Source organism: Nicotiana sylvestris, chromosome 9 (genome assembly GCF_000393655.2).
Source record: "Nicotiana sylvestris chromosome 9, ASM39365v2, whole genome shotgun sequence".
Taxonomy (NCBI): Eukaryota; Viridiplantae; Streptophyta; class Magnoliopsida; order Solanales; family Solanaceae; genus Nicotiana; species Nicotiana sylvestris.
This window is the reverse complement of record NC_091065.1, coordinates 102,932,472-102,959,489: the sequence shown is the minus strand read 5'-3', so window position 1 is coordinate 102,959,489 and position 27,018 is coordinate 102,932,472. Positions and strand designations below refer to the sequence as shown.

The window sequence follows — 27,018 nt, the reverse complement described above, 5'->3', positions numbered from 1 at the left end:
AAGGACAATCAAAACGGGATTTATTTATTTATTTCAGAGTCGCCACTTGGGAGATTTAGGGTGTCCCAAGTCACCAATTTTAATCCCGAATCGAGGAAAATAATGACTCTATATTACAGTCTGCGTACCAGAAATCTAGATAAGGAATTCTGTTAACCCGGGAGAAGGTGTTAGGCATTCCCGAGTTCCGTGGTTCTAGCACGGTCGCTCAACTGTTATATTCGGCTTGATTATCTGATTTTATACAAGTATGACCTTATATGCAAATTCTAACTTTTAACCGCTTTATTATTATTGTTTTTACAAGAATGTGAACATCGCTTAAAATATATCTTTGGACTGTGTCACATGAAATGCACCCACAATCCGAAACATATTTTATTTGATGTTTTAGGATTTGGATTTGGGTCGCATGAAATGCACACCCGAGTTTAGGAAAATTAAATTATTAAAGACGCGCCTAAAGCGACTATCGCGTTATTATTTTGCGGAGGCCGTGAAATTCGCTAATCGACCCTCCTGAATGCTAAGTAATTTTAAACAAGTATTTACTGAGGGCCCCGCAGTTTGTATTTTTTTATTCGGCGAGGCTCATCTCATTCTTATTTTTTTAAAGAATTTGCAACGTCATGGAAATGCATCCCGGGCCACGCCACAATCAATGCGCCCGTGACTAGAGACATATTTCGACTCCGTTGAGATTTGGATTTGGGTCACATAAATGTGCACCCGAGTTTAGGGAGATAACATTATTAAAGGCGCGCCTAAAACAACTAGCGCATTATTATTTTTTGGTAGAGCCGCGAAATTTGCTAAACGGCCCGTCCCAGAATCTAAGTAATTTAATACACATATTTTGTGAAGGCTCTGCACTCTGTACATTTTTATATATTTTTTTTGGCGAAGCTAGTCTCGTTTTTTTTAATTTTTTATTTATTTATTTTAGAAAGAAAAAAAACAAGGCTAAAATAACTACATTTTTTTTTGCTACTTTTGCGAGGTCATGAGTTGTAGATTAAACTTATTTGATGAAACGAATATTTTTCAGTGGGATTAAAATTAGTCCTATGATTTTAACATTACTACTATACGTACAAACAACTCTTAAGACAAGCATGTAGATAACAATAATCTTAATATGAAGAAACAAATTGCGGAATAGCTACTTAAAATAACGAAACAAAGGAAGAGACATTCAACAAGTCCGATACACAAATAGTACATAGGAAATCCATATCATTCCATTCCATTTAAGCAAATATAACAAGTTTGGAAATGTATATGCACCTGTTTGAAGCAAGAACAACAACCAAACTGTCTCGACAGCTATCGGAAACATCTCCAATGACGGAACCTCGATGTCGAACTCAACGATATCAGACCGGAAGCCACGAGCACAACCCGACGACGACCTCAGACGGTGTGCGCGACGATAACGAAGAAACGGCGGCAGCTGGGCATACTAACGCTAATGGCGTTACTGCTGGTTCGTGACTGGGGTGAGGAGGAGGCCTGGGGTTCGACTGGATGGGTTGTTGTCGTTGGTCGTGTTGTTGGGTTGCGATGGGGTGGTGTTTGGTCGTTGGTTATGGTGGTTATGGGTGGAGGTGACGGGGTGGTGTTTGGTCATTAGTTATGGTGGTTATGGACAGTAGGGAGATGGTGTTTCGACGTGAGGGAGTCGATGGGGGAGCTGGTCGTCGTTCGGGTGATGGAGGAGGCTGGTAGGAGGACGAGATGGTGGTGCGAGGAGGACGACGAGTGAAGCAGCGACGGGGACTGCCGGGGTTGTAGGCGATGGGGAAGGTGACGGGGAGGTCTGTGTGTTTTGACGCTGCGATGAGGAGGGTCTCGTGGGTTTTGACGCTAGGGCTTCTTCTTCTTGTTGTTGAAGAAGAAGACGATGAACAGTAGTTGTTTTTTTTCAAATCAAAAATCCCCCGTTTTTTTTTCGTTTTTCTTTTTTTTCGCACAAAGAAGAACAGTAGTATCTTGTTTTTTAAAAATTCTCCCGTCCCCCCTCTCTTCTGTTCCTTTCTTTCTTCTTTATGAAGAAGAAAAGGGAACAGTACCCCTTTTTCCCATTTTTTAAAAGTCCCCCCGTCCCTTTTCGTTGGTCCGTGTTTTGTAATGCTTTGCCCATGAAAATGAGCCCCACGCGTGGTGGGGTTCGAGGCATATGTCCCCCACGCGTGGTGGGGTTCCCCACGTGTCCTGGACACGGTTAATTATGGGCTCGGTCCGAAAATTAGGCCTAAAACCGGGTAGTTTAAACCCGAATATTATTCTTTTGTCAGGACCCGAGAAATAGGAACACGTTGCTTAACTAGTCCTATGTAAGCAAAATAACTACCAAAAATAAGACTAGTATTTAAACAAAACTATATCTTTTTGAATATTTTTTCAAGATTTAAAATAGCTACAAAATACTAATGAAACTATATATTTTTATTTTTTTTTTGTAATTTTCGTTTTAAATATTAAGATAAAATATGAGGTAATATTTTTGTATTTTTTTCAAAGTTAAAATGACTATAAAACCTTAATAGAACTATATTTTATTTATTTTTTGTAATTTTCGAAATTATATAAAGTACAAAAGTAAAGTGCAATTTTTGTATTTTTCAAATTTATGAGAGATACATAAACTAAAATTTATATATATATTTTTTGAAATTTTTCTTTCTGCAACGAAATAAAGTAAAAATAGTTAAAATGGCTATACTAGTCCTAAATTAGATATTTAAGCTTAAGAACGTAAAAATTCCCGGGGAGGGTCAAAAATCACGTGCTTACAACAACAGAGTCATCAATATCATCAGACATATGTGTCCTAACAGGGACTGGTTCGTGGATTTTCAAGAAGGAGAATATGGAGTCATCCACACAGCGGATAACAGCCCTTTTACCTCATATGGCATTGGTTCAATACGATTAAGGAACCATGATGGAATGATCAGAACATTAACAGATGTTCTATATGTACCGGATTTGAAGAAGAATCTCATCTCTGTGGGAGCCCTAGAATCAAAAGTGTTCAAAATCATTGCAGAAAATGGAGTGATGAGAGTATGTTTCGGTGCACTAGTGGTAATGAAGGCCAATCAGAAGAACAATAACATATACCGTTATCACGGTAGTATAGTTATTGGGACAGCGACAGTAACATCCAGTAAAGAAAAAGAGGCAGAAGCAACCAGGCTATGGCACATGCGTTTGGGACATGCTGGAGGTAAATCCTTGAAAACTTTATCAGATCAAGGATTGTTAAAAGGAGTAAAGGCTTGCAACTTGGAGTTTTGCGAGCATTGTGTCAAAGGGAAATAGACAAGGGTTAAATTTGGTACAGCAATCCAAAATACCTTTGGTATTTTGGATTATGTACACTCTGATGTTTGGGGTCCTTCCAAAACACTTTCATTGGGTGGGAAGCACTATTTTGTAACTTTGTTGATGATTTTTTCCGAAGAGTGTGAGTATATACAATAAAGAGCAAAGATGAAGTGTTGGGAATTTTTCTCAAATGGAAAATGATGGTAGAGAATCAAACAGGCAGGAGGATCAAGTGTATTCGCACAGTCAATGGAGGTGAATACAAAAATGATCATTTTAATAAGGTTTGTGAAAATGATGGCATCATCCGACACTTCACTGTCACACATACACCACAACAGAATGGAGTGACAGAACGTATGAACCGGACCTTGCTGAAGAAGGTACGGTGTATGTTGTCCATGCTGGCTTGGGCAAAGAATTTTGGGTTGAGGCAGTTACATATGCATGTCACCTCATTAATCGTCTACCATCTGCTGCTATTGATGGCAAGACACCATTTGAAAAATGGTATGGAAAGTCTGCTGTAGATTATGACTCTTTGCATGTATTTGGTTCAACTGCATATTATCATGTGACAGAGTCAAAATTAGATCCAAGGGCAAAGAAGTCTATTTTTATGGGGATTACTTCTGGTGTCAAAGGATATCGCTTATGGTGTCCTATGACAAAGAAAGTAATATTCAGCAGGGATGTTACCTTTGATGAATCTGCTATGATAAATAAGGTAACAGAAGATACCAAACAAAATGAGGGTACTTCTAAACAGGTGGAGTTTGAGGGAAAATTTATTCTTCCTACACAAGAAGCAGAGGAGGAAACATATGAAGATTATCCTCTGGAAGAAGAGCCAGTAGAGAGGGAGATTCCAACTAGGGAACCTCAACAACAACTTGAATCAATAGCAACCAGCAGGCCAAAAAGGACAATAACAAAACTTGTTCTTTTTATAGAGACGGTTGCTTGTGTTGCCTCAATTGTAGCTGATGATGTTCCTACCACTTATAAAGACACAGTCCAAAGTTCAGAAGAAGATAAGTGGAGGACTGCCATGAATGATGAAATACAGTCCCTTCATCAGAATCATACGTGGAGATTGGCCAATCTCCCGAAGGGAAAGAAAGCAATTGAGTGCAAATGGGTATTTGCAAAGAAAGAAGGATTTCCTAACCAAGAAGATGTTCGCTACAAAGCAAGATTGGTGGTCAAAGGATATGCTCAAAAGAAAGGAATTGATTACAATAAAGTATTTTCTCCACTTGTAAAACATTACTCCATTAGAATTATGTTGGCTTTGGTAGCACAATTGGATTTGGAACTAGTTCAAATGGATGTAAAAACTGCGTTTTTACATGGAAACTTGGAGGAGGAAATCTACATGACTCAGATAGAAGGATTCAAAGTTGCTGGAAAATAAATATGGTATGCAAACTTAAAAAATCATTGTACGGATTGAAACAATCTTCTAGACAATGGTACAAGCGATTTGACAAGTTTATGTTGCGGGAAGGGTACAAGAGAAGCAAATACGATCATTGTGTGTATTTGCGCAAGCTTGAAGATGGTTCCTTTGTATATCTTCTCCTATATGTTGATGATATGTTGATAGTTTCCAAGAATTCGAAAGAAACTGATAAGTTGAAGATTCAACTGAAGAAGGAGTTCGAGATAAAGGATTTGGGTGAGGCAAAGAAAATTCTTGGCATGGAGATAATAAGAGATAGACGTTCAAAGAAACTTTGTTTATCTCAGAAAGAATATTTGAAGAGAGTACTACAGCACTTTGGCATAGATGAGAAGACTAAGCCAGTTAATACTCCACTTGCTCCCCATTTTAAGCTAAGTACTACTATGTTGCCAAAAGATGAAGCTGAACGAGAGTATATGTCAAAGGTACCATACGCAAATGTTGTTGGTAGCTTGATGTATGCAATGGTCTGTACGAGACCTGACATTTCACAAGTTGTTGGAGTTATTAGCAGATATATTCATAATCCAGGAAAGGAGCATTGACAAGCTGTGAAGTGGATTCTACGGTATATTCATAATACTGTAGATGTTGGGTTAGTTTTTGAGCAGGAATGCAATCAGTGTGTAGTTGGATATTGTGACTCAGATTTTGCGGGTGATCTGGACAAACGAAGATCAACTACTAGTTATGTGTTTACTTTTGCAAAGGCACCAGTTAGTTGGAAGTCTACTTTGCAGTCAACAGTTGCTTTGTCTACAACAGAGGCAGAGTACATGGCTATTACAGAGGCTGTGAAGGAGGCAATTTGGCTTCAGGGGTTGCTAAAAGAGCTTGGTATTGGACAAAAAAGTATCACAATTTTTTGTGATAGTCAAAGTGCTATTCAATTAGCAAAGAACCAAGTTTATCATGCAAGGACGAAACACATTGATGTTCGATATCATTTCATACGAGAAATCATAGAAGAAGGTGGAGTCATGGTGAAAATTCATACTATAGAGAATCCTGCTGATATGCTGACAAAAGTGGTGACTGCGGTCAAGTTTCAACATTGTTTGGATTTGATTAACATTGTTGAACAATGAAGATTGAAGATAAAGACACAACCAAAATTTATTATTGAGAGAAAATTGAAGATGTGGAATTTTGCCAAGGTGGAGATTTGTTGAATTTGGCAAATCCCACATCGGTGGTTTAGCCATTTGGTAGGGAATTTTTCCCTATAAAAGGAGGCCTAATGTTTAGGATTTTGACAAACCTTTCATTTGTTTTCTTATCTTCTTAAGTCATTTGTATCTTCTCTATTTAGTATTATTTCACTTGTATTTTTGGAGTGGAATAAAATATTGGTTGCGTCCGAGGAAGTAGGCAAAATTGGTCGAACCTCGTAAATTCTGGTGTTCCTTTTATTGTTGCTTTATTGTCTTATTTATTATTTGGTGGTTGTCATAATTTTTGGTATAGTAGTTATGATTCATACACATTATATACATTTGGCTTCCGCAACAGTTTTCTCGTATGCTCATCCTCAATTCTTCACTCCATGAGCTAGCTTGTTAGTTGAGTTAGACCAAGTCCATGGTATCAGAGCCAAACTCATCTACATTGTTGTGTTTTCCAATGTTGGGCTTACATTTTTTCATTACATTAAATAATTACAGGGAAGGGGAAGAGGAAAAGAGGTGGCAAGATTTCGTTCCCACACCGATTGTATAGAAAATTTCTCTATGTTCCACTTGTCCAGACGTAGGCATGCCGCATATGGGGGAGAATCGTACCGGCACTGATTTTATGGAAAATTTCCCTACGTCCCAGTTGTCCTGGGCATGTCGTTTAGGTGTGGGGGGGGGGATGGGGGGAGTGCGGAGGGGCGTGCGTGTTCCCACATTAGTTGAGGAAATGAGTTGTCTCTTAATATGGTCTTGAACAATTCTCGCTTCATAAGCTAGCTTTTGGAGTTGAATTAGGCTCAAAGTCCATTTTCTTAACATTGTAATTAGATTAAGATATTAATTGAAGAATAAAGGAATAAGCCATTTCGTACCCTGATGAAAAGTGGAACAAAATAATGAGCCATTATTTACCGGCCTGATCTTTGGAGCTGTTTAATTGTTCATTATATGTGATGACATGATTGTATGAGGGGCACGTGAAGGTGATTGCCGATGAAAAGATTGATGAAGTTGTAAACTATATCTGTTGTTAATGGAAATACAAAATACTCTCTCAATCTCATTTTATATGACCCTATTTAACGGGAGTTTAAGATGCTAAATTCACTTATTTATTATATTTGTATTAGCGTAATGGAAGAAACAATGAGTTTGAGAGAAATTATCATATCACAGTTAACATTTGAATAGTGTAATGTACTTGAATTCTTATAAGTTGTGAAAGTTGTATAGAAATAGTATGGTGTCAAACATGTTGTGGCGTCCCAAAATCAAATGAACATCATATAAATTGGAACGAGAGAGTGCATTATTATTTGGCAGCAGAATAGACTTTTGATTCAGCTCATCATATCACTTTCTTTGGTGAGACAGATAAATTTCAGTTTTATGTTTATGCTGCTATAATGTAAGTATTAGTTCCTGGCCATGATTGAGTGACACAAATTTTCTCTTCTTTGGAAAAAAGCAGTTCATATACGATCTACCTGCTAGGTTAGCAAAGTGCATCAAATCAGAAGCCTATGCTGATGCAGTAAAATACTATACAGGAGCCATGCCCATTTTCAAGGTTTGTAGGGATCCTTGGGTCCATAACTTTACCCTTTTCATGATATCATTGCGTTTAAAAATCTTAGTTTTGCTGATGGTACTTATTTGTACTAGGCATATGGGGACTCTTCATTTCAGGAGTGCAAACGAGCCTCAGAAGAAGCAGTTGCTATCATTATTAAAGCCTTGCAGGTCTGTGAGTGATCCAATTTCTTGGTTGGGAGTGGCCACTTGATTCGGTGTTTGTATAATTCCTATGCACCAAGTAGATCCCTGCGACTACTTTTGAAGGAGCATAGGATAAACATAAAGTAGGGAATGCAATTTTCTGGACATGTACCCTACTTGTTTGGTTTTACTGTTAAGAAAACACAGTTGGACTTCAGATGCATATTACTTCTTGTTTGCTTTTCAGGGCAAGGTATTCTCCGATTCCGAATCCATACAAGCCAGGGCAGAGGCTGTTATGCTCCTTAAGCAATTAGATTTTCCGGTCTGTATCACGCCTCCCCCCACCCCACCCCCCACCCCCCACCCCCCACTTATTGTCTTCTGGTGCATGTGGTTCACTTTGGTCTAGAACTGATTTGAGATGAAAGTTTTGATTTTTCATAAGAATCTCCATCTCCTTCCATAGAAGCAAAATATGTATTACAAAGTTCCCTCATTCCCATTTTTATGTCACAGTCACTTTACCTTTTCGTAAATTTAATTTCTTTGATTATGACATTCACAAACATTTTGCAGTATCTACAAACAAATATTTGGGTCTTTGTCATGCCTCACCCAGTCATTCGGAGGGTGGTGAAGTCAACATTTTAGCCTTATTTATTGTGGCAGTAATTAATTAGAGTGGTGAAGTCAACATTTTAGCCTAAAAGTATTGTTTAACCACTCTTCAACACCTCAAAGGGATAGTCCAATGCACTTAGCTCCGGCAATGCAAGGGAGCCCGGGAAGGGCTATACCACGTTGGGTCTATTGTGCGCAATTTTACTTAACAATCTTGAATTTCTACAAGAGGTTGTTTCCACAGCTGAACCTGTCACTTTTTGGTCACACTGCGACACCTCTTGCTGTTGCAACTATGCTCCCTTCAGTCCTCAACACCTAAAAAATTAAAATATGCTTTCTTTGTGTAATATACTACAAATGACTGCATTTCTTTTTTGGCTTTGTCTTTTCCAAGTAAAGGTTGGAGAATGTGAAGAGTGTCTCAAATAATAGTAAAGGACATATCAGAATTTCTCAATTTATTTTGAGGTCAATTACTATAGTTGGAGACTTGGGATAAGGGAAAACGCAACCATTTCGTATGCTGGTCTCATAACATGGAACATGTTGCAGGCTTCTGATAAATATAAGTTCTCTAACGGCAAAAGGGAGAAATAAAAAGAAGAGTAAACTCACCCAGGTTTGGTCTTCAATCTGGTGGACACAACTCGAGAATAACTATCCAAGTTCGTGTAAATATAAAGATTGAGGGACATAAAATTAACTGCATCCCTCTAGATACAACAACTCTGCTATCCTATAATCTTCAAACTTGTAGTGCAATAAAGAGGAGTGGAAGTTCAAATTTCTTGTTGTTGTGACTTTGCCTTTGGAATTATATGTCTATGTTGCAGGTTAATAATTTGAAGGTGCAACTCTTTAAAAAGTTAGAAGAGTTCCTTGTGGACCTTCATCTAGAATCTCAGGAAATAAGACATTCTTCATCAGACCTTGGGGGGATTCCGTTATCGCCTTCTTCTTGTGCTCATGAGGTATGTCAAAGCAATATAATTAATATGCTTGGAATTTTTCCACTTTAAACCTATCAAAAGAAAAAGGGAAGGAATGCAAGATTAAGAGTGCATTTAGTACTTAAAAAAGAACTTCTAACCATCTATAAACAATTAATAAACTTCATCTGGCATGACCTTCACATTTGTATGAAAGAGAATATACGTCACTAAGAGAGGTGGCATCTGCTCATGCCGGTATCACATAAAAAAGAAATGGTGATTTTCTGTCAGTGGGTGGCAATACCAAAGAAAACAGATATGATAGCTTAAATATGCTTCTGCCAAACTTTGGAGTATCACTTATTTTTCTCCTTTCCAGTTCTCGAACTGTACTTGATAAATTGTCCTCTTTACAAATTTAGGCTTCTATTCGTGAATTTGCTGAGGCTGTCCGCGCTTACCGAGTTATTTTCCCTGATTCCGAACAACAGCTCTTTAGACTTGCAAAAACCTTAGCTACAAAGTATGGGTGCACTTCTTTTTTCCTCCTCTTCGCTTCATGGCTGAACTTGATCTTGCTTTCTGGATATTATTTGTGCATTAATTTCTAAACCTGATCAGTATAACAGAGCACCTCTGTTGAAAACTTTAGGCACTTTGAAGCCACACAACAGTACATCAAGAAGCAGCTTGCCTCAGCAGACCTTGTTGGCATGTTGCGTAAGTTCCACTCGCCATTACTTCCATCGTCACATTTAGTGTTGATCTTTACTTTGTTTTCTAAGTTAGGTGCTTCTCTTTCGCCTTTCTCCAGGGATTCATAGCCATCATTATCTTTCACCATCTGCCATCTGCTATTTTTGTAGCACTTGACAAAAACACATTAGTTCAACTCGCTCTATGCTTGGTTAGGTTTAGCATCTAGGACAGCGGGCTGAAGGTTTTAAATTCTCTATGTGCTTTGCTTTTTGTCAAAACGAACTGTTGTTGCTTCTCTCATATGACCATAAATGATACTGCCTTACAGGCCATCTTACCATCTTCCAACTTGCAAGGCAGCTCAGTCCTATTTGACTTGTACTTGTTATTATTGTTCTATCTTTGGCAAAATCCTGTCCACTTGTCATTTCAGAAGGAGAATGATGCTTATGCAAGCTTTGTCTCAAGAGCACTTTTGGAAATGTTGATCCATACATGGCTGAAACGCAATGTCTCTAGGGAGGATACTGTCTTCTTTTCTTGGTTAATTTCATGCAAGGTTGCTAAACTTTATATGTTGTATTAGTAAAGTCACAAAACTATTTTTTGTCTCATTAAAGTCACTGAACAATGTGTTAGTTGCGCAGAAAATACAATTCATTGAAGTATTTTTTGTGACTTTACTAATACAACAGGTAAAACTTAGTGACCATGTGTGATATTACCTGGGGTTTGGTTCGGAAATATTATGATATGCTAATGCAGAAGGACAATAAGAGAAGCTAATACCAAGAGGAACACACGCTCATATTTTGAAGAATTGTGATTCTCCTTTCTAGTTGATACTTTCTATGTTTCACACTTGGTTTTGAGGATCATTTAGGCCTTGATTAACTCTTGATTCTTTTAGTTGGTTTTATCTTATGTAAGTATTTAGCTTTTTAATTGTCACAAAAAACTTTCTAGTGATATGCTACTGTAACCTAGCTATTAGTTTTGTCGAAGGTGTGCTTGAACCCCAAAGTGAGGTGCAAGGCATGCTACAGTATGCGTCTCACCAAACCCTGTCAATGACTACCTTTTTTGAAAGGTCAAAGTTTTATCAGGCTCATGATCACGAAGAGACAGCACTAAACAATAAATTTAGCCAAGAAAGCAAGTTTTTGATTGATTAGGAACGTTGTGATGAATATGATTGTAATTACTAAATTAGGTATATGTAATACAAACTTTAGTACAAGAAAATCAGTCCACAAATCTTTATTTCCCCCCCCCCCACCCACCCACCCACCCACCCCACCCAAAAAAAAAAAAATTGACTCGGTTTTTAACTTCATATATTTCTTTTAATTACAGTCTTCCAATTCTTCTACCCTTATAATTGTTGTTTGTTTTCATGGTTATTGATTGACGAGCGTGTGTGTGTATGTATAACTATTAGTTTTTCGTGCTTTATTTAAGCTTAGCACTTTTCGTTTTACTTTTCTACCTTTTCATTTTTGATCGCAATACTAACGCTTTTGCTTTGCATCTTTCTTCTGGATTTTATGTTTTTCCTATTTTTTCTATGATTTGTGTGGTATTGCTAATATTGTTTCTTTTTTCTTTTTGTTTTTTTGAGCCGAGGGTCTTTCGGAAACAGCCTCTCTACTCCTTCGGGTAGTAAGGTATGCGTACACACTACCCTCCCCAGACCCCACTAGTGGGATTTTACTGGGTTGTTGTTGTTGTTGTTGGCTCTTTGTAGACACCACTTATGCACGTAGTGACTGCTAATTATGGTCTGATGCAAATTGTTCTTTTACACACAATTTTTCCTCAGGGGTAACTTGGACAAATGTGCTTCTGATGGATGAAGTGCTGCCAAAGGCTGGTCTACGTGATTTTACATTTGAGGTTGCTTATAATAGAAATGAACACTATATGGATTCATCTTGTTCGACTGAGGTCTGTTGTTACAGTGATGGGTTTGGTATATCTGATAAATCCTGTGTGTTTTAGGCTGCTCATGTTGCTATCAAACAATATGTTGCTAGCAGATTTAGTCATCTTCTGCTCGATTTTTCAGGTATATCCTTTTAAACTGGCACTGCTGGATAAAAAATCTAAAACTTGACTCATACTAAATATGCTAGTTTTTAGGTTTAAGAGATGTAACGGAATTTTTAAGAAGGATGTGTAAAACGGAAAACTACTAATTTGCACAAAGTAAATCCAGAACCTCATTATTTCTTCTTAGATAGCTACTCTGTCCTATATTGGATCTTGTGAATCGTGACGTGATTTAGCAAAGTTTATCAAGAAGATAACCAAAATAATTAGATTATCATTTGTCTTTTAGAGGATAAAAACTGGCAAATATTCTTCAGAAGTCTGAGGTCCATCTTATATGTTGTATCATCTGACATTCAGAATTTAATGCACAAATTGTGACTATCTTTTTATGATATTATTTGGGTTAATCCAAAATCTTAACTTCCTTTAGATGGTACATTAGTTCTATCAAAGAAAATGACCTTTAATATTAAACCACTTGTTTGACATGAGCTCTAAACCAGTCCGAGTTTGACTGTTGCTTTACTTTCTTTTAAATTGGCAGGCACTCTTGTAAAAGTTCATGATAATCAAAAGGGTGTAATTGAGGAAGAGTATCCTTTGCAGGCTGCCCTTGAGATCAGCAAAAATGCATTAGTTCAAGGCAGCATGGATGCCTTACTGGTAAAAGTAGTTCTGTGGCTTTATATGAATTAAGAACTAATCGTGAATCTCTGTATCAAAAATTCATAAGTAGGTTCAAAGATTATCAAAGCTGCTGTCCTTTTAGTTTTCAGTGGGACTGGTTCTTAAAGCTGGTTTCTGATGATTGGTTTCGTACCCTAGCCTCCGTATTTCTTTTCTTTCACCATTTGATTCTACCCAGAGAATGATTTAAGAATTGTAGAAAACATGTGGAATTACTAGATCAAAGAGGATTTCCACCAAACCTATGAATGGAGCTATAGTGTTGGCGAATCCCTTGGGAACTAAAATGATATTGTTTTACAAGGTATAGGTAAGAACCATGTACCAGTAACACCGAGTGAGTTCTTTTTCATGTGGATTATTCTGTGATATGCATCTAGAGCTTCTTGAATAGTGGAGTACTGTGAACCAAAGTCTTTACTGATGAAGTTATATTACTACATGACATGAGGGTGCATTAAAATTTTCTGCCGCTATAACTACTGACCTACTTCGATCTTTGCTGTTATAAAGGGTCACTCTAAGTTTGATCTCAAGTAACAGACAGAAAAATTTTATGATGCCAAAAATATCAGGAAGGTGACACAACTGTACTAAAGATGCTGCGAAAATGACTGAGCATACCTCCTAAATTTTTTTATTCTGGAAAAAACTATAAGATCAGAAAGTAGCAATGGTTAAAACTAGCACCATTGCATCTTGACTTCAGATACACTCTATCAGAGTGCAGCTTCTAGATTTCCAGTTAATTGTGTACTTATTGTACTTTTACTTTGATTTTTCGTATAACAGGATTTTCGTCGACTTCTTGATGAGAACTTGGAAGTGCTATCAGCGTTGACAGACTTGATCATTGACTGGGTGCAAGAAGGATTTCAGGACTTCTTCGGGAAGCTTAATGATCAATTTCTCGTGCTGTCGGGAAAGAAATATTCAGCTAATCAGGACCTTATCTTTGGGGAGGGTGATAAAGTACTTCCTGGGCTTGTTCTTTTGCTGGCTCAGCTCTCTGTTTTCATTGAGCAAAATGCCATTACCAGAATTAGCGAGGCAAGGAGTTGTCTAATCATTACCTCAGTACAGTTACCTTATCTGCCCCATCTAAATGAGCTTTTTGAATTTCTCAAAATTTCAGGAAATATCTTCTTTGTCTGGTGGTGGGTCTCGGGGCCATGACAATGGTCCAGCTTTTATTCCTGCAGAAATCTGTCTTATCTTTCAATCAGCTGGTGAAGAACTCTTGCAGCATGTATGTATCTGAATTCTGAACATTTTCGTACTTCCACAAACATCTCCCTGTTTTTTGTTTTACTGGTTGACTTTGCCAGAGGTGTACGGATTAATTTATTTGATCTATAGAGGAAGTTTACTTTGTCTAGTTTTTGCTGTTTCATAATTGTATTTAGTAGCTTTGATACCCATTTAGGCCTTCGATGATAAACTTATGTCATTGCAAATGTATACTGCCAGAGTCTTTCATTGGGACAGAGAGGTTATTGCAGTATACAAAAACAGCATTTCCATTGTTTTTGCTTTTCTGATAAGTTACAAAACCATTATTCTTATTTCATTTGATTAGTCACAAAAACAATATTTTTTTGTTTTGGATATATGAATTTATTTTTTCTGGGAATCAATTTTAGGTCTAGCCTGCAAACTTTGTCAGTCATTTCCATTTAAATTACTATTCTCCATTTTATTGTGAAAATTGGAGCACCTGAATCATTGAGCATACGGTGCTAAATTTTTCTGTATGAATTATGTTATTTATATTAATGAAAATGAAGCTTGTGATATTTTTTTATTACCTTCGTTGGTAGATAGCTAATAGAGTTTAATCTTTTTTTTCCTCATAACTTTGAGTTACTTTTTAACTAGAGTTTAATAAAAAATAATAATAATTAAAAAAAAACTGAGTTTTAACTCTATTTCAATCTCCTGCTTCAGTATATAAGCATGAAAACTCGGAAGATACTGATTCTGTTGAAGAAGAGGTTTGCAACACCCAATTGGGTTAAGGTAAGCAGACATCGTCAGCTAACACTAATCACTGTTAAGCGCATTATAATGATGGCTTGTGCTAATTTTGCCCTACATCCCTATTTCTATTCCCTCTTTGTATAGCACAAAGAGCCCAGGGAAGTTCATATGTTCATTGATCTGCTTCTCCAGGAGGTAAGTGCTGCGTGTTTCGTCTTCTCTTCCTGTTCCAAGATCAGGTTTTTGTAATAGGATACTGAAGCACCAAGAGGGGCGAAAAGTGGCACCTTTTAACTTATATGACACACTACAGTTTCTTCTCCAATAATAGTACAACAACAATATGACAATAGTTTAGTTGAAAACTTAACCTTTTCCTGTTTGATCTCATTTTCAGCTGGATACAATCCTTAATGAAGTAAAGCAAATATTGCCTGAAGGGCTCCACCATAAGCATCGGCGTACAGACAGCAACGGGAGTAATACATCTTCTCGTAGTAATCCATTGAGAGATGATAAATTGGTACGTTCAAATACCCAAAAGGCCAGGAGTCAGCTTTTTGAGTCCCATTTAGCAAAATTGTTCAAGCAGAAGATGGAAATTTTTACTAAAGTTGAACACACACAGGTTTGGTTCTAGTGTTTGTAACTTAACAACCTGCAATAATTTTAGAAATCATTGAATAAGAATTACTTAATGTGCAGGAATCCGTCGTAACTGCTATTATCAAACTTTTCTTGAAGAGTTTACAAGAATTTGTCCGACTTCAGACTTTTAACCGAAGTGGATTTCAACAAATTCAGCTGGACATTCATTTTCTTAAGACCACTCTTAAGGATACTGCTGAAGATGAAGCTGCTGTTGATTTTTTGCTTGATGAGGTAAAGACGGAATGTCCTATGCGTTTGTACTTAAAAGCTACTATGTCAATGATTTATACCTGTTTTGCCTTCTTCAGTGACCATCCCTCCCTAGCTCCCTTCCCGACCTCTCCCCCCCCCCTCTCCCTTGTATGTTTGACTTTGTAGTATAATCATCTGGTTACTTGTCACTGCATATACTGGAAGTAGCATGCTCCAACCATTTTTATCTAGCAACAAATGATAAAGAGTGTTTCTTGCTGAACAGGTAATTGTTGCTGCTGCTGAACGTTGTCTTGATCCCATTCCTTTGCAACCTGCTATCTTGGACAGGCTTACTCAAGCAAAGTTGTCTAAGAATTCTGAACAAAGTCCTACCTCATGATAATGTGGGAGGCTGGGAGCTCAAATGCATCGTGCCGCGACTGTTGGCCTTGCTGTAATCAGAAAGCATGCACATGATGCTAAGTACATATTGGAAGGAACATCCACGCTGCTTTGAAGTCTTTGTAGGTAGAGGCAAATTCAAGATTTAAAGTTTGTTGAGTGCCAAAGTCTCAACTTCACCCTATGAAAGAAGGCCTAATGTTTAGGATTTAAACACACCTCTCATTTGCCTTCTCATCTGTTTAAGGCATTTGTATCTTCTCTCTTTAGTATTATTTCACTTGTATTTTTGGAGTGGAATAAAATATTGGTTGTGTCCGAGGAGTAGGCAAAATTAGCCGAACCTCGTAAATTCTGGTGTTCCCTTTATTGTTGCTTTATTGTCTTATTTATTATTTGGTGGCTGTCATAATTTTTGGTATAGTAGTTGTGACTTATTCACACTATATACATTTGGCTTCCGCAACAATTGGTATCAGAGCCAAGGTACTGTCTAAGTATGCTCTGTGGTTGCAGCATAGTCTGATCTTCCACATCAGAAAAGATTTATCTTGGTAACTGAGTCAAGGTTCTGTCTGAGTATGCTCTGTGGTTGCAGCTTAGTCTGATCTTCCACACCAGAAAGGAAATAATCTTGATTTGTGTCGTCAGCTATTAAATAATATTTGTGTCAAAGATGGGAGACAATAAACAAGAAGAATCTACATCAAGTGTCAACAATACATCATCATTGGCATCTTCGCTTATGACAAGAATTGTGTCAAATGCGAAATTTGCGGTAAAAATTTTTGACGGGTCAGGACATTTTGGGATGTGGCAAGGCGAGGGTCTAGATGTCCTTTTTCAACAAGGGCTAGATCTTGCTATTGAAGAAAAAAGACCAGATGTTATTAGAGAAGAAGATTGGAGAATTATCAATCGTGTTGCTTGCGGTACCATTCGATCTCACCTTGCTAGAGAGCAGAAATATCCATACACAAAGGAAACTTCTGCAAGTAAATTATGGAAAGCACTGGAGGATAAATTTTTGAAGAAAACAGTCAAAATAAATTGTACATGAAGAAGAGACTGTTTCGCTTCACCTATATTCCTAGTACCACGATGAATAAACATATCACCAGTTTCAATAAGTTGGTCACATATTTGCAAAATATGGATGCAACTTTTGATGATGGTGACTTGGCCTTGATGTTGTTGGGGTCACTTCCTGATGAGTACGAGCACCTTGAAACTACTCTACTCCATGGGAATGACGAAATTTCTCTCAGAGAAGTTTGTTCGGCTTTGTACATCTATAAACAAAGAAAGGGAGAAAAACAAAAGGACGGAGAAGGAGAAGCACTGGTTGTGAGGGGTCGTCCTCAAAATCAAACGAGGACAAAGAAAAGAAGATCAAAGTCAAGATCTAGACCCAGCAAAGATAAATGTGCCTTTTGTCGAGAAAAAGACACTGGAAGAAAGACTGTCCGAAGTTGAAGAATAAGGTCAAACATAACAATGGAAAGACCATTATGGATTCAAATGTAACTGATGGTGATGATTCAGACTTCTCATTAGTTACAACAGAGTCATCAACATTATCAGACATATGGTTGATGGACTCGGCTTGTAGCTATCATATGTGTCCCAACAGGGACTGGTTCGTGGATTTTCAAGAAGGAGAATATGGAGTCGTCCACATAGCGGATAACAACCCTCTTACCTCATATGGCATTGGTTTAATACGATTAAGAAACCATGATGGAATGATCAGAACATTAACAGATGTTTGATATGTACCGGATTTGAAAAAGAATCTCATCTCTGTGGGAGCCCTAGAATCAAAAGGGTTCAAAATCATTGCAGAAAATGGAGTGATGAGAGTATGCTCCGGTGCACTAGTGGTAATGAAGGCCAATCGGAAGAACAATAACATGTACCGTTATCGCGGTAGTATAGTTATTGGGACAACGACAGTAACATCCAGTAACGAAAAAGAGGCAGAAGCAACCAGGCTATAGCACATGCGCTTGGGACATGCTGGAGGTACATCCTTGAAAACTTTATCAGATCAAGGATTGTTAAAAGGAGTAAAGGCTTGCAACTTGGAGTTTTGCGAGCATTGTGTCAAAGAGAAACAAACAAGGGTTAAATTTGGTACAACAATGCATAATACTAAAGGTATTTTGGATTATGTACACTCTGATGTTTGGGGTCCTTCCAAAATACCTTCATTGGGTGGGAAGCACTATTTTGTAACATTTGTTGATGATTTTTCCCGAAGAGTGTGGGTGTATACAATGAAGAGCAAAGATGAAGTGTTGGAAATTTTTCTCAAATGGAAAATGATGGTGGAGAATCAAACAGGAAGGAGGATCATGTGTATTCGCACAGACAATAGAGGTGAATACAAAAATGACCATTTTAATAAGGTCTGTGAAAATGATGGCATCGTCCGGCACTTCACTGTCAGACATATACCACAACAGAATGGAGTGGCAGAACGTATGAACCGGACCTTGCTGAAGAAGATACGGTGTATGTTGTCTAATGTTGGCTTGGGCAAAGAATTTTGGGCTGAGGCAGTTACATATGCATGCCACCTCATTAATCGCCTACCATCTGCTGCTATTGATGGCAAGACACCATTTGAAAAATGGTATGGAAAGCTTGTTGTAGATTATGACTCTTTGCACGTATTTGGCTCAACTGCATATTATCATGTGACAGAAACAAAATTGGATCTAAGGGCAAAGAAGGCTATTTTTATGGGGATTACTTCTAGAGTCAAAGGATACCGCTTATGGTGTCCTATGACAAAGAAAGTAATATTCAGCAGAGATGTTACCTTTGATGAATCTGCTATGGTAAATAAGGTAACAGAAGATACCAAACTAAATGAGGGTGCTTCTAAGCAGGTGCAGTGTGAGGGAAAATTTATTTTTCCTACACAAGAAGCAGAGGAGGAAACAAATGAAAATTATCCTCTGGAAGAAGAGCTAGTAGAAAGGGAGATTCCAACTCAGGAACCTCAACAACAACTTAAATCAATAGCAACTAGCAGGCCAAAAAGGACAATAATAAAACTTGTTCGTCTTATAGAGACGGTTGCTTGTGTCGCCTCAATTGTAGCTGATGATGTTTCTACCACCTATAAAGACGCAGTCCAAAGTTCAGAAGAAGATAAGTGAAGGATTGCCATGAATGATGAAATACAATCCCTTCGTTAGAATCATACATGGAGATTGGCTAATCTCCCGAAGGGAAAGAAAGCAATTGGGTGCAAATGGGTATTTGAAAAGAAAGAAGGATTTCCTAACTAAGAAGGTGTTCACTACGAAGCAAGATTGGTGGCCAAAGGATATGCTCAAAAGGATGGAATTGATTACAATGAAGTATTTTCTCCAGTTGTAAAACATTCCTCCATTAGAATTATATTGTCTTTGGTAGCACAGTTGGATTTGGAACTAGTTCATATGGATGTAAAAACTGCATTTTTACATGGAAACTTGGAGGAGGAAATCTACATAACTCAGCCAGAAGGATTCAAAGTTGTTGGAAAATAAAATATGGTATGCAAACTTGAAAAATCATTGTACGGATTGAAACAATCTTCTAGACAATGGTACAAGCGATTTGACAAGTTTATGTTGTGGCAAGGGTACAAGAGAAGCAAATACGATCATTGTATGTATTTGCGCAAGCTTGAAGATGGTTCCTTTATATATCTTCTCTTATATGTTGATGATATGTTGATAGCTTCCAAGAATTCGGAAGAAATCGATAAGTTGAAGATTCAACTGAAGAAGGAGTTCGAGATGAAGGATCTGGGTGAGGCAAAGAAAATTCTTGGCATGGAGATAATAAGAGATAGACGTTCAAAGAAACTATGTTTATCTCAAAAAGAATATTTGAAAAGAGTACTACAACGTTTTGGCATAAATGAAAAGACTAATCCAGTTAGTACTCCACTTGCTCCCCATTTTAAGCTAAGTACTACTATGTCGCCAAAAGATGAAGCTTAATAGGAGTATATGTCAAGGTACCATACGCAAATGTTGTTGGTAGCTTGATGTATGCAATGGTCTGTACGAGACCTGACATTTCACAAGCTGTTGGAGTTATTAGCAGATATATGCATAATCCAGGAAATGAGCATTAACAAGCTGTGAAGTGGATTCTACGGTATATTCATAATACTGTAGATATTGGGTTAATTTTTGAGCAGGAAGGCAGTCAATCTGTAGTTGGATATTGTGACTCAGATTTTGCGGGTGATCTGGACAAACGAAAATCAACTACTGGTTATGTGTTTTCTTCTGCAAAGGCACCAGTTAGTTGGAAGTCTATTTTGCGGTCAACAGTTGCTTTGTCTACAACAGAGGCAGAGTACATGGCTATTACAGAGGCTGTGAAGGAAGCAATTTGGCTTCAAGGGTTGCTAAAAGAGCTTGGTGTTGAACAAAAAAGTATCATAATTTTTTGTGATAGTCAAAGTGTTATTCAATTAGCGAAGAACCAAGTTTATTATGCAAGGACGAAGAACATTGTTGTTCGGTATCATTTTGTACGAGAAATCATAGAAGAAGGCGGAGTCACGGTAAAGAAAATTCATACTACGGAGAATCCTGCTGATATGCTGACAAAGGTGGTGACTGCGGTCAAGTTTCAACATTGTTTGGATTTGATCAACATTGTTGAACACTGAAGATTGAAGATGAAGACACAACCAAAATTTGTTATTGAGAGAAAATTGAAGATGTGGAATTTTGCCAAGGTGGAGATTTGTTGAAATTGGCAAAATGTTTGTCCCACATCGGTGGGAAAACAATGGTTGGTACTTCACCCTATGAAAGAAGGCCTAATATTTAGAATTTAAACACACCTCTCATTTGTCTTCTTTTCTTCTTAAGGCATTTGTATCTTCTCTCTTTAGTATTATTTCACTTGTATTTTTGGAGTGGAATAAAATATTGGTTGTGTCCGAGGAAGTAGGCAAAATTGGCCGAACCTCGTAAATTCTGGTGTTCCTTTTATTGTTGTATTATTGTCTTATTTATCATTTAGTGGCTGCCATAATTTTTGGTGTAGTAGTTGTGACTCATTCACACTATATACATTTGGCTTCCGCAACAGAGTTAACAGGTTCAGAATGAATATGATCTGTCATATCTTTACATTTTTTATTTTTTTAAAACATATGTATAAGTGGTTCGAGCAGAAAATAGTGAGTTTAGTTAAACCCCAAAATTTGCTGTAGATTTGCCTCTATTTACAGGCAACATGGCATATACATCTCTTTTATAGAGAATAGAAGCGTTGCCAATTTGCCAGTCAGCTCCATTGGTTTTCTTTTTAGGGAAATTACATAAGTTGTCACCCGAACTATAGCCCAAATCCCGCTTACACACTTTCTGTGGACCATAATAACCTTACACACGCAACCTTTCTAAAGCGTGTCTAGTACACACCTCCTTTGACCAAGTCTAAGCGCGTGTAATACAAACTGGACCAAGCGCGTAGACACTATTTCAAGACAATTTCTGTCTTTAATAAACGGTCAAAAACACATTCCAACGACCCTTTTTAAAAGATTAAAAGGGCCTTAACCCATTTCTATCTATACTAACCCGATTTTCATCCTCTTCTTCCTCCTTGAAAGCTCTAAATTAAAGAAAATTTTATCTTCTTGAAGCCAAAATTTATTCCTCTTCTTGAAGCTCGAAGCCAATATTGCAATCTTCTTCTATTTCTTCCTTATATTTTTTGACATAAGGGTTAAATTTCTAGGGATCAATTTTAAGGTTAGGGAAAATGCATAATCTGAGAAAATTTTGCTATTGTGGTGAAGAAGCTGTAGTGATACAGTCATGGAGCGTTGATAATCCAGGTCGTCGATTTTACGGATGTCCATTTTATGAGGTAAATATCAATTGTACTTTTCTAATCAATTTTATATTTCATAATAATTTTCTCTCTTCAATTTTTCAGAGGGACAGACGATCGACATGTAATTTCTTTATGTGGTTTGACCCCCAACTCCAGAGCACTTGAAAATGGTGATTTTGGGTCTGCTGAAGAAAAAGAGGGCATTTGATGCATTGTTGAAGGAAAATAGAAACCAAAGAAATTGGAGGAGATTGTGTGTGCTGATTTTAATTGCAATTGTGTTGAAGTTGATTGTGTTAGGTAGTTCTAAAGATTGTTATATAATGTAAGAAAATGAATGAAGTATTTTGGTAGATTTTGTATCCCTTTGTTAGAAATGAATGAAATCTTTTGGCAATTGTTAATGTTGTTTTGTTTGAGTTTGTTGCTGTGTGAGTTGAATGATTTTTTTTGGCAATTGTTAATGTTGTTTCGTTTGACTTTGTTGCCGTGTGAGATGATAGTGCAGTTAAAACACAACTCAAATTATGATTGATAAAACACTGAAACACAGTCAAATAGTGGTTGATATACAACTCAAATGCTGAAATTTTCCAGAAATAACAACATACAAAAATGACAGCAAAAATGCTTAACAACATACCAAAATAACAGCATTCATACAACACTAAAGACACATCTGCCCAGAAATTATCAAACAATACTAAAAATATATTTCATCATAGAGTAAAGGTGTTTATTACAGTCACCTAATAGCAGCAGCCTGCCTTAACAAAAATATACGCTGCCAGTTTTACAGCATACCAAATAACAACAGGCTGCCTTAACAAAATAACAACACTAACAGCAAACCTAAATAGCAGTTCCGAATTAACCTAACATCAATTCCAAAATAAATTACAGTTCCAAAGGGAAATTACAGCAGTTCCAAAATAAATTAACAGTGACAATAACAGAATTCAGTGGTTGTTCTGGGATGGCTGGGATGATGAACTTGCTTGACTTAAATTGGATTGAGATGAGGTAGTTCTGGAACGAGTTGCAGTAGTTCTTTCAAGTTGTCTTCTAGTAATGACTGGTCTACCATTCCATTTTACACCACTTCTTGGCTTGTATGCACACTCCAAAATATCTGCCGAGGACCTCTTTTCACCACCATGAGAGACCACTCTTGGCTTACCTCCACCAGACTGCCAAAAACAAAAAATATTCAGTAAAGTTGTTAAAGCAAACAAGATATAAAATTAACTTTGAACTACTTACAGAAAAACTTGTGAACCCACTGCTTGATTGAAATAGTCCAAACCCAGAACTTCCCCTACCACTACCAGTTCCTCTTCCTCTACTAGCAGCAGTTCCTCTTCCTCTACCAGCAGCAGCAGGGGCAGAAGTAGTTGGAGTTCCTGTTCCTCTTGCTCTGCCTCTTCCTCTTCCTTCACATCTTTGGATATATGAAGCATTTGCTGGAGTAGAATCTGCAGGCCTTGCTTTCTTAGGGCAGCTCCTCTTGTTGTATCCATATCCACCACAGTTTGAACAAGTCATCTCCATGCCCCTTCTTGAAAGCTTTCCAGAAGTAGGATGTTTAGTTTCTTCTCTTCTTCTCTTCTTCTTTGGTCTGCCAGGCATCTTTTTAATTGGTGGGGGTTCAATTGGTGGATTGGTAGATGTTGGCCACATCTGCATGTTTGACACAGGCTGGATGAATGTTAAATATGCCTTCAGATAGGTGGATTTGTGGTACCAGTGAGATATGTAGTTAATTGGGTCAAGGTTCTTGAAATGCATAGCAGCAATGGCATGAGCACAAGGGATACCCTTCAGCATCCATGACCTGCATGTACAAGTTTGAGCTTGCATATTCACACAATACTTCAGCACCACTCTTAATGAGGTATCCTCAACCTCATAGCCATATTCACCATTCCACTTGATTGTAAACCTCATAGATTGGGCCATATTATCCTGATACACCTTCATAGCAATTGGGGATATATCACATATCCATGTATCTGCAAACTCCCTCAACTTTCCTATTCTCTCCATCATCTTCACTATAATTTCCTCCAACATTGTGATAATTGTCTTGTGTCGAGCAGCAAGTATCCAAGCATTAAATGTCTCGCACATATTGTTGTCAATTATATCACATTTCCTGTCACAGTTGAAGTATGTTCTACACCAGGTTTCCTTGTTATACCTCAAGAGGCTCTCACATATCCCATTCCCAAGCATATTCAAACTGTCCAGGTGAAAATTTAATTCTGCTACACATGATGCTCTAGCACACCTCCAGAAGTTGTTTCTCCTCTCTAATCCTCTCCAATCTTTGGACCAGTTTGCTAATATATGTCTGGCACACCACCTATGTTCACTTTCAGGCAACACTTCTGATACAGCTTTAAGCAATCCCTTAAACATAAAAAGAATTGAATTAGTTGCCAACAGAAACAAAAATTAGAAAAAATAAATATTGATAGAAAACAGAAACAGAAGAATATATTCACCTTTTTCATATCAGACATGATAGTAAGATCCCTTCCATCTTGAAGCTCTAAGTCATGAGTCACACACTTCAGAAACCATGTCCAAGTGAAACTGTTCTCAACCTCTACAATGGCCCAAGCTATAGGAAACATCTGATTATTTCCATCCTTTGATACTGCTACAAGAAGTTGACCCTTACAAATGCCTTTTAGAAAACAACCATCAAGGCCAATTATCCTTCTGCAACCCTCAGACCATCCTTTTTTCATAGCATAGAAGCAAACATAAAATGAATTGAAGACAAGCTTGCCTTCACCTTGATCTTCTACCTTCACAACACAAGTTGTACCTGAATTTGTCTGTAATAGAATATCTCTATAATCATAGAGTCTCTTGAACTCAGCATGCACATCACTTATTATCTCCTTTAGAATTTTTTCTCTAGCTCTATGTATAGTAGACCTACCAACATACATGTCCAGTTCATCCTTAATGAGTTTCTTTAGCTCCCAAACTTTCATATTTGGTTGACACACAATCTTATCCCTGTAATGCTTTTCTAGGTATCTGGAGTTGCAAAGCTTGTTTTTATTTGTTTTGTAATATTTGTGGACAGGGCAATACCTTTTTACCTTAAAATTGTTGGATCTGCCATCTTTGCTTGCAGCCAAGATCCATGGACATTTTAGATGCATGCATCTTACCCTCACCCTACCAGGTTCATTAATATACTTTTCAATTTGAACTCCTTTATGAATTGCATACTTACTAACAGCAAACCTAAATTATTCAACACTCTAAAAAATCGGCCCCAACTCCCAGGTTATTTTCTTGACAGTTGGATCAAATATCAGGGCTTTCTTCCTCCTTTTGGCAACCATTTTCTCCTTATGTTCTTCATCAAATTCATCTTCAGCATCTGAAGGAAAACTTTCAGCATCTGAAGATCCAAAGTAAGGCTCATCTGTCCCTACTAAGCCTATGTACCTATCTTGCTTGCTACCAGTTCTTAATTCATCAAAACTAATATCAACTCCTGCATCACCTATGTTAATATCACCTTTATCTTTTGGCCTTTCACTCATTTTCCTTCTATACTTCCTCAGTTCATCCCTACACTCTACAAATTCTTCATGAACATCAGATCCATAATCCTTATCATCAGGAACATGTAAATCTACTCCATCACTCTCATCACTATCACTATTGTCAAAGTCTGAATCATTCTCATTGTCATCCTCACCTTCACTATTATCAAAGTCTGATTCACTATCTACTCCACTCTCTTGTTCTCTTGAAGGTGCAGGGGCAGGAGCAGGTTCAGGAGAAGGGGAAGGGGAAAGGGAAGGGGTAGGTTCATGAGCAGGGGCAGATTCAGATTCAGATTCACTATCTTCCTCTTCTTCTAAGACAGTTGTGCTCTTAAAAGTTCCACTATTAGACCCACCAACCCCTTTACTAGCCTCATTTATGTCAACAACACATAAAGGGGCAGCATGAGTCACATAAATATCTAAGGTATCCCCATCTTCCAATTCATTACAAATGTCTAAAATATCCTTGTCTGTGAGAATATTTACCAATTTATCTGTCCTATCCATTGGACAAATATACAACTCAGCCACACTTTGAAAATCATAGATCCTAGTGTAGTTCATCAGTTCAATAAGAGACAGTAAATCCACATCTACATCTAAAGTTAATGCTTGACTACCACCCACATAACGAGCAAAGTTACCAGGAACTAATATCCCATCATGGTACCACCTGAGGGTAATGATTTTAAAAGACATTATCTGCAAACAAAGAAGGGACAAATAAATGGACTTTCCACATGCAACAATTGAAAATAAAGAACTACAAATGAAATATAAAAGTGGAGACAAAGACAAGAGCATATCACATTGTTCAAAGCAATGCTATTACAATAATCAGTTAAACCCTAACTTTACACACGGTTTGCAAACACAAGACAAATCTTTTTTATAAAAAAAACTATCTGTAAAGGCAACAAGACGACAACTTCACAGTCATATCGACAATGACAAAAGATTCCCCTTTTAAAAGTCTGATAACCCTAAGCAAAATAGAAGAAATTTCAAAAAAAAAAAAAACCTAGGTTCAGACCCACCCACTACTAAAATAAACGGGTAATGCAAGGAGAAGAAAATTACTAACCTATTAACTGCATAAATCCACCGAAAATCCACGATGGTCGCCGGAATCGCCTTTACAGTAGCTCCTTCTAGATGTATAGGATTTTGAGTACTGACTTGGGTAAGTTTGTTTTTAACGCTTTTACCTTGTGGGTCGGGTAGGGTCGGGTTAGTTATTATAAGGTAATGGGTTAAAATTATGTAAATTCAAACGCGTGACATACACGGATGTCTTATTAACAGGATCTGGTCAAAGGAGGTGGGTACTAAATACACTTTAGAAAAGTTTCTTGTGTAAGGTTATTATCGTCCATAGAAAGTGTGTAAGGGGAATTTGGACCAAAGATTGGGTGGTAAACTATGTATCAAGCCTTCTTTTTACGAATCACGTTGCAGCTGAGTTTATGTGCATCACTAGTTTGGTGAGGAGCCAACCATGAACATGGTTGTAGAATTTTCCAAACGGAAGTAGGCGTAGAGTGAATTTCGTAATTTGTAAATTCATTTAATCAAGATGGGTCATTAGTTTTGTTTATTTCCTAAATTAACTGGCTAGGTTGACTTTCATTGTCAACATTGCCAAA

At 37.5% G+C, this 27,018-nt stretch overlaps 3 protein-coding genes across 5 annotated transcripts; 2 read left to right on the top strand and 1 right to left on the bottom strand.

Moving 5' to 3' along the window:
- The first annotated feature begins 7,336 nt into the window (after positions 1–7,336).
- LOC104218791 (vacuolar protein sorting-associated protein 51 homolog) lies at positions 7,337–11,201 on the top strand. The gene is made up of 8 exons (XM_070156750.1): positions 7,337–7,384; positions 7,471–7,546; positions 7,642–7,719; positions 7,943–8,020; positions 9,156–9,293; positions 9,677–9,777; positions 9,884–9,974; positions 10,387–11,201. Coding segments are annotated over exons 1-8 (717 nt in total). The 5' UTR covers positions 7,337–7,382; the 3' UTR covers positions 10,540–11,201.
- Positions 11,202–11,258: 57 nt separating this feature from the next.
- Positions 11,259–16,741, top strand: LOC104236055 (vacuolar protein sorting-associated protein 51 homolog). Of its 3 annotated transcripts, XM_070156747.1 has the most exons (12): positions 11,259–11,377; positions 11,575–11,620; positions 11,776–11,849; positions 11,955–12,021; positions 12,553–12,671; positions 13,488–13,745; positions 13,831–13,944; positions 14,643–14,714; positions 14,820–14,870; positions 15,073–15,303; positions 15,381–15,557; positions 15,805–16,741. In XM_070156747.1, the coding sequence occupies exons 3-12, from the start codon at positions 11,802–11,804 to the stop codon at positions 15,919–15,921; spliced, it is 1,254 nt and encodes a 417-aa protein (XP_070012848.1). In that variant the 5' UTR covers positions 11,259–11,377; positions 11,575–11,620; positions 11,776–11,801; the 3' UTR covers positions 15,922–16,741. The 3 variants fall into 3 exon arrangements, with proteins under 3 accessions (XP_070012848.1, XP_070012849.1, XP_070012850.1); XM_070156748.1 differs by having other exon boundaries at positions 11,259–11,620; positions 15,420–15,557; XM_070156749.1 differs by lacking the exon at positions 14,820–14,870 and having other exon boundaries at positions 11,259–11,620.
- Positions 16,742–23,136: 6,395 nt separating this feature from the next.
- LOC104211906 (uncharacterized) lies at positions 23,137–24,973 on the bottom strand. The gene is made up of 3 exons (XM_070157639.1): positions 24,299–24,973; positions 23,208–24,203; positions 23,137–23,157 (listed from the first exon to the last, which is right to left on the bottom strand). The coding sequence occupies exons 1-3, from the start codon at positions 24,971–24,973 to the stop codon at positions 23,137–23,139; spliced, it is 1,692 nt and encodes a 563-aa protein (XP_070013740.1).
- Between the last annotated feature and the right edge of the window lie 2,045 nt (positions 24,974–27,018).

What these genes read in the sequence shown, in the direction of transcription:
- LOC104218791 (XM_070156750.1), top strand. An exon ending in CTTCTTCTTGTGCTCATGAG is followed by an intron (nt 9,294 to 9,676) that starts GTATGTCAAAGC and finishes TTACAAATTTAG; the next exon opens with GCTTCTATTCGTGAATTTGC. An exon ending in AGACCTTGTTGGCATGTTGC is followed by an intron (nt 9,975 to 10,386) that starts GTAAGTTCCACT and finishes TTGTCATTTCAG; the next exon opens with AAGGAGAATGATGCTTATGC.
- LOC104236055 (XM_070156747.1), top strand. Translation starts at nt 11,802, where the DNA reads ATGGATGAAGTGCTGCCAAAGGCTGGTCTACGTGATTTTACATTTGAG. An exon ending in CAACACCCAATTGGGTTAAG is followed by an intron (nt 14,715 to 14,819) that starts GTAAGCAGACAT and finishes CTCTTTGTATAG; the next exon opens with CACAAAGAGCCCAGGGAAGT. An exon ending in TTGATCTGCTTCTCCAGGAG is followed by an intron (nt 14,871 to 15,072) that starts GTAAGTGCTGCG and finishes TCTCATTTTCAG; the next exon opens with CTGGATACAATCCTTAATGA.
- LOC104211906 (XM_070157639.1), bottom strand. Translation starts at nt 24,973, where the DNA reads ATGCATCTAAAATGTCCATGGATCTTGGCTGCAAGCAAAGATGGCAGA. An exon ending in TCATGTCTGATATGAAAAAG is followed by an intron (nt 24,204 to 24,298) that starts GTGAATATATTC and finishes TTTATGTTTAAG; the next exon opens with GGATTGCTTAAAGCTGTATC. An exon ending in AAGGAAGAGGAAGAGGCAGA is followed by an intron (nt 23,158 to 23,207) that starts GCAAGAGGAACA and finishes TGCTGCTGGTAG; the next exon opens with AGGAAGAGGAACTGCTGCTA.